The sequence below is a fragment of the Mastacembelus armatus genome, chromosome 24, assembly GCF_900324485.2.
Source record: "Mastacembelus armatus chromosome 24, fMasArm1.2, whole genome shotgun sequence".
Taxonomy (NCBI): domain Eukaryota; kingdom Metazoa; phylum Chordata; class Actinopteri; order Synbranchiformes; family Mastacembelidae; genus Mastacembelus; species Mastacembelus armatus.
Window position 1 is genome coordinate 14612426 of NC_046656.1, and position 10402 is coordinate 14622827.

At 43.3% G+C, this 10402-nt stretch overlaps 1 protein-coding gene across 3 annotated transcripts in view; it reads left to right on the forward strand.

Moving 5' to 3' along the window:
- Window positions 1-8063, forward strand: part of akap12b (A kinase (PRKA) anchor protein 12b) — a 33494-nt gene extending 25431 nt beyond the window's left edge. For all 3 annotated transcript variants that reach the window (XM_026318485.2, XM_026318486.1, XM_026318488.1), the window contains 2 exons: window positions 1547-5917; window positions 6966-8063. In XM_026318485.2, coding sequence (XP_026174270.1) covers window positions 1547-5913 — 4367 coding nt within the window. In that variant the 3' untranslated portion in view covers window positions 5914-5917; window positions 6966-8063. The remainder of the gene's footprint in view (window positions 1-1546; window positions 5918-6965) is intronic.
- The last annotated feature ends 2339 nt before the right edge of the window (window positions 8064-10402 follow it).

The following is a 10402-nucleotide window of genomic DNA, read 5'->3' on the forward strand; positions in this document are numbered from 1 at the left end:
CTAAACAACGCAGTGATTGGAACTACCCTTAAAATAACACTAAAGTGAGACAGACCACACTGTTGATTGACACTCATGCGTTTTCTAAGTCGACCTATCACAATCTTTATTCATGTTTACGTGAGTTTAAAGTCAGCAAACTCCAAATTTGATACTTCCTTTGAGTGGTAGTATGTCTTGATAATAGTAAAGCTGACCATCCCCCTTCCTTTATTTTTGTAGGCCACAGAAGGTTAGAAGGCTATTGTGTTTGCGTGAGTGTGTGCCTTGGGAACGGGGTGGGTCCCCATCCATCCTGCTGTGGTGGAATGTGGGTCAAGGGGATTGGGACTGTGAGGAGGGTTAGCAGAGGCCTGTATTGTTTAAATCCTATATGGGCACAGTCGAGACACAGTGGAACTCAAAGACAAATAAACATTCTTGAAATCCCCTGATGTTTAAATTCAGGTTATGTTTAGAACATCCAGAACCAAATTTATGCAAACACAACAGTGGGTAACATAGCTCACATTCCTCTGAAGTCAAATCTATATATAAGATATGGGCATGCCCCTTGCTAATTACATCAGCTTATGAAAATACTGCTTTATTTTGTTACTTGCATTTAGTGCGAGATGCTGAAGTGTTTGATCAAAACATTTGACTAATTATGTCTGTTGTCAGTTTTTGCATTTTAAAGCTAAAATATTTCAGGAATGTACTGCTACTGGCTGAAGTTTCATGTCTATAATTTAGGAAGAGGATGTGGATAGATGTAGGCGCACAGTTTTCTGTTTTTGTGTATGAGACAAGACTCCTGAGCTCACAAACAAAAATCCCTTTTGGTAAAAGAGTTAGAGGAGGACTTTTTTGGCTTTAATGGTCCAGCATATTTGTTCTGTGTCATCAGCCCTCTCACACCTTCCTCTGTCAAAACACATAAAAGTACTGGCAAACTGGCGTGTGTTTTTTGTTGTTTTTGTCTCTTATTTCATCTGTTAATACATTATTTGGCATAAATTTTGGCCCTGAAAAGAAACTCACACAATGCACTATTGCATGGTTGTGTTATAAGTCTGTGGACATGATATTATATATTTTGGGACTCATCTACAAACTACCAGTAGCATTATCCCCAGTGTGCAAGCTTTTTTTCCCCCATGAATTTCCTTTTGGGGATTACTGTTTTATTTTTGTCAGTATCTAAATTTTAATTTCTTTGGCATGTTTATATAACATGGGATTCACTGGACTACATTAGAATCTGATCGCAATTAATTAGACAAATGCTTGATAAAATCAACTGAGGGGGTCAGTATCTCTGCACATTCTTTCTGTGCAATTATCTGCAGATGGTGAAAAGCCTTACATAGATAATGTAAAAATTGCATTGGTTTTTAATGGAGTGATTTATGCTATTTGATTTGATTACTTTACAATTATTCAAGTTTATCAAATTGAATATAAAAATTCATTTTGTATAATCTTTTTAGTGGTAGCAGAGCAAATGTACGTGAGTGATGAAATCAAAATCTTACTTGTGCTCTTTCTTTTTGTGTCATTTCAGTTGGCCAGCCTGATGGTGTATCTCCTCAGAAAGAAGAAGCTCCTGACACTATGGACACTATCCAGGATGAAGTGGCTCCTCAAGTGAATGGTGAGAAAGTGGAAAAAGAGTCTTCCGATGCAAACGACATCACCGCTGTTGAGGAGAAGGCAGTGGAGGAAAAACCTGAGGATGCCAGTGAAGTGGGCTTCAAGAAGATCTTCCGCTTTGTTGGCTTTAAGTTCACGCTGAAAAAGGACAAAAGTGAGGAGAAAGACCCAGTGAAGCTACTGACAGTCAAAGATAAAGAAGAAGAGGAGGTCACTAGGACTGATGAATCTGCAAAGAAGGAGGAGGCTACCACTGCTGAGGAGAAGAGCACAGCTGAAGAAAAAGAGGCTGACTTAGAGGCAACAAAAGCCGAAACCACTGATGCTCCATCGGAAGACCCTGCTGCTGAAGCTACTGATGAACCAGTCAAAGAGGAAGGAGCTGAGAAGGAAGGAGCTGAGAAGGAAGGAGAGGCCACTTCACCTTCCCAGGAGACAACTCTGTCCCCTTTGAGAAAGCTCTTCAGTTCAGGTCTCTTCTCTAACTTGCGAAAGAAAACCAGCATCAAGAAGACAAAAGAGGAAGAGGACAAAGATGCAGCTGTTGAGGAGGAGAATGCTAAGACAGAAGAAACTGCTGCAGTGGAGGAAAAGGAGGAGAAGATTGAGGTGGCACAGGAAACCAAGGAGGAGACACCGGTAACCCCAGAGGAAGAAAAGTCAGAGCACAAGGAGGAGGCAGCAGCCACTGAAGAAGAAAAGTCAGAGGCCAAGGAAGAGGCACCAGCTGCTAAAGAAAAAGAAATTTCTGAGCCCAAGGAGCCTGAGGAAGTAAAATTGGAGACAACCCCAGACCCTGAGGTCACCACTGAGACCCCTGCTCCTGCAGTGATTACTACTGATGAGACCAAACAAGATCAGGAAAAGGCAGAAACTGGTGCAGAAGAGGAGAAGGCTCCAGCAGAGGTGACCTCTGAGGCTGAGCTGCTATCATCACAGGAGAAGGCAAAGCCCCTGGGAAGCCCCCTGAAGAAGTTGTTCACTGGAGCTGGCTTGAAGAAGTTGTCAGCTAAGAAACAGAAGACCAAAAAAGATGCTGAGACCAAGCTGACTGAGTCTGGGGAGCAGGCAGCTGAGCAACTTCAATCCTCCACTGAGTCAGCAGAAGCTCCAAAAACTGTAGACAGTGGACCCTCATCTCCAGAGGAATCAGGAGCACATGCTGTTGCTGTGGAGGAGACCCAGAATGAGTCTAGCCAAGAGACTGAAGGTGAAGTTGCCTCTGATGGTGAGAAGAAAAAGGAGGGCATCATTGCCTGGTCCTCCTTCAAGAAACTGGTAACTCCTAAGAAGCGTGTGAAAAGGTCCTCTGAGAGTGAAGACGAAGCTACAGGTGAGAAACCAGCAAAGTCAGCCACCCTGTCCTCTTCTGAAAGTGCTGCTTTAGCAGATATGAGTGCTGAGGAGGAGACTAAGGAGGAGAAGTCAACTGAGGAAGAACCAAAGACTGAAAACACTGAGAAACTGGTCAGCAGCACCGAGGAGCCTAAAAAGAAAATGGACACCTCTGTTTCCTGGGAAGCTCTAATGTGTATGGGTGGGCCCAAAAAGAGGGCAAGGAAAACCTCTGATTCTGACGATGACGAGATGAAGATTGAAGAGGGGGCATCAGCGGTAGTAGCAGAGGGAGAGCAGGAGGGCAAGAGTGAGGCTGTCATTTCCACCTCCCAAAATGCTGAGAGTGAAGGAGAAGCTGCTTCCCCCACTGAACCTCTAAGTAGCCCCCCTGAGAGAGAGTCTGCCTGGGACACTTTGAAACGCATGGTTATGCCAAAGAATAAGGCCAAATCTGAGGACAAACCTGAGGAGAGTCCAGACCAAGTCCAGTCAGACAGTGAAGCACCAAAAGATGAGTCGTCTTTCTCTCTGAGGAAGTTCTTCCCTGGGCGCAGGAAGAAGAAGGCTGAAAAGCAAGCCTCCACTGATGTGGGCTCAGGTGAGGAGGATTCTGACACCCCAGCTGTGGTTCCTCTCTCAGAGTATGAGGAGCAAACTCAGAATGAACAGGAAGCCCCAGCAGAGCCAGCTGCAGTCCAAATTAAGGTGTCAGCTGAAGAGAGATCCCCTTCATGGATCCCAGCCAGTATTGACATTGATGATAAACATGATCAGCTGAGTGACATCCCAGAGGAGGCAGAGAATGCTGCTACACCAAAGTCTGTTGACACTGACATTGCAGAGGATGAATCTTCAGGTCACACAGAACGCAGGCTGTCTACAGCTGAGGTGAAGCCTGTTCCTCCAGCTGCAGAAACCATCCCTGTGACTCAGGGACCCCAGTTGGAAAGTGCTGAGGAGGTTGTAGGGGGTATTGAGGCCCAAATCAGTGAAATACCACTTCAGACATCTGTGACTGTTGAAGATGTACCAGTAGAGGTAGCATCTGAAAAAAATGAGTGTGAACCACCAACAGAGAAGGCAGAGTCTAAGACAAATGCCATCCTGGAGCTGCATGCTTCTACCGAGGCCACGTCTATCTGCACTGGTCTAGGCACCAAGGAGGTTGCCAAAGTAGCTTTGGAGAAGCCTGTTGTGCCTGTAGTGGAGAGTGTGACTGTAGTTCATGATGTTCTGACCACAGAGGTGTCAGTGACAGATTTGACCACACGAACAGAGGAGGCAACTGCTACAGAAGCTGCAGTGCTTGATTCCCAAGTGCACCAAGTAGAGGTAACTAAGCTTGAATGTGTTAAAAATTTACAGAGTGAAGTGGAAGACATCCGAGCTGCCACCGAGAATTATGAACCTCAGATTGAGAAGGTTGGAGTTGTCAGCACTGCTGTGGGGGAGTTTGAAGTCATTCAACCCACCACCATGAGCGAGAACTCTCCAAATGCTGTAGTAGTCTGTCCCATTACAGCAACATCTGAGGCAGCTGTTCACCCTCAGAGTGTTGAAGTCTCTGAGCCTAATGTAGAGGCCCAGGAAGTGAAAATGGACACAGAACAGCTTGCTGCCACTGAAGAATATACACCTATAAAAGAGGTAATTCAGGTTGTGACAGAGGACGTGTCTTCCACCATATGTGAAGCTGCAAAGACCACAATTACAAAAGAGACTGAGCCAGCCACCCCTGTAGTTGTACCAAGTCAGGAAGTTCCTGTTATCACAGAAACAGTTGTCATGTGTGACCCAGTCAATGTGGAGTTTGACCGGGTTGCAACCTCAGATATGTTGGTCATGGAAAGTCCATCAGTGTCAGAGCCAGCTGGCAATGAGTCAATCCCAGTGCCGGAAACCAAGGAGGAGAGTGCTGTTGTAGAGACTTTGGCTGCCACTGCCATTCAAGCAGCAGCGATCAGCGCAGAGGAAATCAAAGAGGATGTGCAACAGGCAGGTGAGATTGAGGCTAAGAGCATGGTCATTGCCCAGGCTGTCATTCAGGATGCCGTGGATCAGGTTTCAGAAGACTCACATGAACCCAAAAAGCCCACAACCCCAACAGCCACCATCCCAACACCAGCTCAGGCAACAGCAACAACAGAGAAAGAGATTGAGGTAACAACAGAGACCCCTATTATCACTGACACTCCTATTACCCTTGTCTGTGAAAAACCAGCACCAGAGTCACCTCAGCTAGTTTGTGTTGCCATGGAGGTCACTGACACCATCCTACTAGAGGTCACGGAGAGCATTGATTCCTCTGTGAAAGAGGAGCAGAAGAAGCCAGAGGAAGAGTTGAAGCAAGCTGTGGAGGTAAATGTAAGTGAGGAGACTGTCATACTGGAAGAAGTAGAAGAGATAAAGACAGAGAGTCAGACAGGTGAGGAGCTTGAACAGGTGAAGGAGGAACAGAGTAAAGAAGATTCTGAGGTTCAGGAAACAGAAGTAAAAGAAACAGCTGAAGAAGTGAAACCACAATCAGAGGAAACTCAACCAGAGGTCCTTTCAGAAGAGAACAAAATGAAAGTGCCCAAGATCCATGTGCCAGTCCAGGTGGTCCTGAAGGCAGCAGAGGTTGTTGAGGAACCGTCAGTGGAAGCGGAGGCTGTGGTAGAGTTTGACAGCAATGGTCCTGCGGCTGAGGACACCAGTGTAAAAGCTGAGAGTCCTGAAAGTGAAAAGAAGCTTTTAACAGTGTCCGAGGAATCTCAAGTGACAGCATCAGCAGAGGTTGCTGCTTCCAGCCAAGTCACAGAGGCAGCAGCCAGCCAAGCAGAGCCAGAGAAAACGCCATCGGTAAAGTGTGCCGAAGTGATGGCCCAGGTGATCGAGGTGATTGAGGAGGCTGTGAAAGAGATCGAACCTGTGTCCACAGAGATCACAGCAGCATCATGAGCAGGTGAGGTTTGCAACATTCATATTAGGTTGAACGTACAACTACAGTATTAAATTTTAACCAATTACAATGCACATGATCAAAAACAATAAATATTTAAAAAAGAATTTTTTAAATAGTGTTTTCTAGTATTTCATTATTGAAAAATAAGTGATGGAAGTGTAAGGAATGAAAAAAGGTAGTTACTTTTCAAAATCCTGTAGTGGCCTATCAAGCATCTTCTCATAGTGGCTTTTTTGAAACATTAATAGGTCCTACTTTTATTAGGGAGTAGAGGAGGGGATTTGCCCACTGCCCAGATGAAAAAGCTTTTGTTCTGGCTCTGAGTAACCAGGGGACCTCTGGTATCAAAGCAGGAATGCCGCCATTGACCCCTTCTGTGTAGGCCGCGGTCTTAAAGGGAAGCGGTGTGTGAGGAGCAGATGAACTTGTGCTGAAAGACTGATTATGATTCCTCTGTTCCCTCCTCCTGTTTTCCTTTTTTGAGGCTCAGCATGGAGGCAAGAAACCATGTCGGAGTATGCATTTGATGGGTTCAATTACAAAGCTTCAGAGAGCTTTTTTGTTTTTTTAAAAAAATGTATTCTCAGGTGTTTTGACTGAATTATTGCTTTAATGTGTGCAGACTAGTGTAATTTCTAACATGCAGTGATATTTAGTGACTATCTGAAAAGCAGCAGGGAGAAACAGGGTGTAATTCAATTTTAAATGATAATGCAGCTCTGCAGCAGAGGAGGAGAGTCTCTATGGACTAATAGAAAAGGGAGAGAATAGCAGGAAAGAAATGAGTTACAGCATCCCTCTTACAGTAAGTGTGTGGTGAATCATTCAAACAAACCTTAAGAGAAAGGACAAATGAAAGAAGGTTGGTAAAATCAAACATTAAAAAGAAAAACTAAAACTGAAAGTAGGAATGATAATAATAAATACTACTGTTTATATGTACAGTATATGACTTTTGACATTGTATTCTATTTATCTCTGGATTTACTGAAAACAAGTTTAGATGAATAGGTTTACTAATATCTGTTTCTGTGCCTCTGAACCACAGCTGAAGATACAAGACTCCCAGATGCCTGGGAGACACTCTCTGGACCAGGAAGTGAGTGATGACAGAGAGAGAGAGAGAGAGAGAGAGAGCAAAGAGGCTGCACTGTGGTCAAATACTGAGACTGAGTCCTGCCCATCCCGCCCAGAGAGACTTGAGTGACGGAGCAACAGCTCTGCCATTCTCTCCACTTCTTCTACCACCTGTATGCCAACCCCATCCTGCAGCCCCGTCACAGCAATGTGATGTCCCACTGATATGTCTTCACCCACTCACTCACTCTCTCGCACACACACTCACATACTGTGTCTCAGAAGCATCTCATATGGCTTGTAATCAGTGTGATGTATGTTCAGTGTCTCAGTGACTTTCCATTGCCCTTGCTGCATAAGGTGAGAGTCTGCAACTTGGTTGAGAGTGGATCTGTGCATATATGTGCGTATGTGTATAGTAGCAAGAGTGAGTTGGAAGGTTATCAGAAGGTGAAGAGATGGAGGATTATTATCTTGTATATTGTATTTATATCTTTAATATTCTTCATTCACCCCTAAGTCTTCCTTTTTTAATTTTTGTCCTATTTTGCTATTGTATAGACACTGCTGCCTGTTTTTAAAATCTCTATATAAAAGCTGTGATATGTAAGCTACTCTTTAAAGCAACATTATGTGTAAAATTTTAAAATGTGATAGAACCAACTACAGGAGAATTGGTAAAATATATCTGGGCCACAAGAATTTACCAAAACTAATGTGAAACAGTTGCAGAAAAGTGCCTAGTGTATCACAGTTTTTACTGTCATATTCAAAGATTATTTCAAGCATCTGTAGCAATTGTAACTAAACCATGGTACAAGTGTGATTCCACAAACTGTTCGCGATAATACTGACTGCAGAAAACAACAGAGGGCAGAGAGTGTACCTGAAATACATCACGTTTGACTTTCTCTTGTCACACTGTGTTCTTCACTCTGCACCCCAACAAAATACTTAATAAGCTTCATGTAGATAAGACAAACAATCACTGCCTGATTTACTGTGAAAATGACATTGTTACACATTGTTTAATGTAATAATACAATAAAATACTATTATAACACCCTCATTTCCATATTGCAGAGATATTTGGTAAACTGTGATGTATGACGTTAACATAGTACACAACAAATCATTAAAGATTTTAAATGGTACCTTACCTCTTACGATAACTATTTTTTTTAAGTTGAAGTGTAGGGTGTTTGGTTTTACATGTACTGTAAAAAAGCATGTTAGATAATGTACACTGAAAATACAGGTCCCAAAGTACAACCTCAGCGTAACACATTGACGTTTTCTTTGTTTGTACCGAAAATGATTCGTGGCTTCACTGTGAGGAGGAACAGTGACATCTGGTGGCAGACTGGAGTTAAAGCAGCTGTCTCGTAATTTCACCGAAGCATTAGCACAAAAAATCGTTTCGATCCCAAATGTGTGCAGTAAAAACTAATTTAAAGCTCCGTGTTCATAAACAGATTTTAAGTTATACGCAACCTTTAACTACGTGGCTTCTGTCTCTTTTTGTATAGCAATTAAAGTAAATAGTTGTTTTTCTCTCACTTTGGTAGAAGGATCGAGTCCAGACACGAGCACATGGCTTTTTATATTTTTGTCTAATATTACGTCCTGAACGCAACCTGGAGAGATATCCTACTCTTGCCAAATTTTGTATAGTTCACTATTTTAGTATGTGAGCCTGTCAAGCTGTAAAGCCTGTTCCCAATCCATCCTGGTTTGTTTTCTCGAGGCGGGCGAGAACACGAACAAAATTTCATACTCTACGAGAAACTCAAATGCCGAACTCCCGGGAAGCCCATCCCACTGCAGCTCACGTCACGCGTGCTAAGCATTGTGGGAATAAGATATCGGACATCGCCGTATTTTACGATCCCCTCTCTCTTCTTATATAACGTTCGGGCTACGTCGTGACAGTATTATTAGCTATTTGTGTCTTATTATGCCTTACAAGATGTGTTATAAAGATTTTCATACTTCCTCACGGGCTCTGCCATCTGGTCCTCAAAACTATCCATTGCTATGACAACCGGTAGGAGAAAGAACGGGAACATTTCCAGTTTCCGCATTAACTACGCCCACTTCGAATTTCTGACCAATCACACAATAGTTGTCGGACACCACACGGGGAGGGGGCGTCATTCTTTTCTCGCAGCCCCTGGAAGACAGAACAAATTTCTCTCTTCTCGCAGAGTATGTATAGGCCTGTATGTATATGTATGATGTATAATATAAGATATATATATGTACAATAAAACGCTTCTGTCAAACCAATGGACCAATGAAAAGCTTCGTGAGCACTGATAACGTCGGAAGCTTCGGACCATTAACGGTATATAGGGGGGTGGACCTATAGCTATGTGACGCCACCCATCGCGTTACTCACCGCGAGAATGAAACTAATTCATTCGCCATTTTCGGCCATTATGGACGTCGCCATGTTGCTTTTTTGGAGCCAGAAGTTCCATAATTGGACAACAAGGCAGATTCAGACAGCGTTTCCATAGCGACCACTGAGCCAATCAGCAGTGAGCTTGTTGAACGTACAGGCCCCCTGGAGGGACCGGCTAAAGCACGAGGTCTTCCCCGCTGCAGTCACGCCCATCTGCGCCGCTACAGTCTGATCTGGCTTTAGCCATAAAGCTTAGTCTAAGGTTAAATATAAATATCTGCTATTCACAATTAATTCTACGTGTAAAATGATACAAGCATCGGAGCCCCGGTATTGTTTGCCCAGCTCTACCTTTGGATTATTGTACAGCTGGAAAGTAGAGAAACTAAATCCCTCCAGCAGAGGATGGTCGTAAATAATAATCCGTGTATATAGAAAAACATCAGGACACATTTGTGCAAGAGTGATTTCCCTGTCCCACAATTCCTCTAAAAAAGAAGGTGCTGATTTGTTGTGTATTTGCTGTCACACTTTTCGACATACATACCTACCATACATTTCTTGATGAAAAGACAATAGGCTGGCGCCCTCTGCTGCTTACAGAAAGTAGTACTCTGTTTTACCTTTGGGTATTAGTGTCTTTTTTTTAATTCAACAATGTGTTGCTGATAAAGTATGGAGAAGGTCTTTAGTGTGTTCCGTCTCCAGCATGACAGCTCAGGTTTATTGAAGGATGCAGACTCACTCTGTTGAGCGGCACAGACTCACCAGAAATAAAAACAAAAGCTCATATTCTTCATTTTGGAAAATGAAGTCTGGAAAAGTGTTACTACCAAAACAAACATGTGACAGTGGGTATTCCCTACCAAATTTGGCAAACCTGCACTGTGTCAGATCACATTTAGGTCATTCAAGTGTTTAAATATGTCGTTCAAAAAGAAGTTGCAACCACTTATAGTTGGGAGAGTTGATTTGAAATAGTGAACAGTACAGTTAAACCT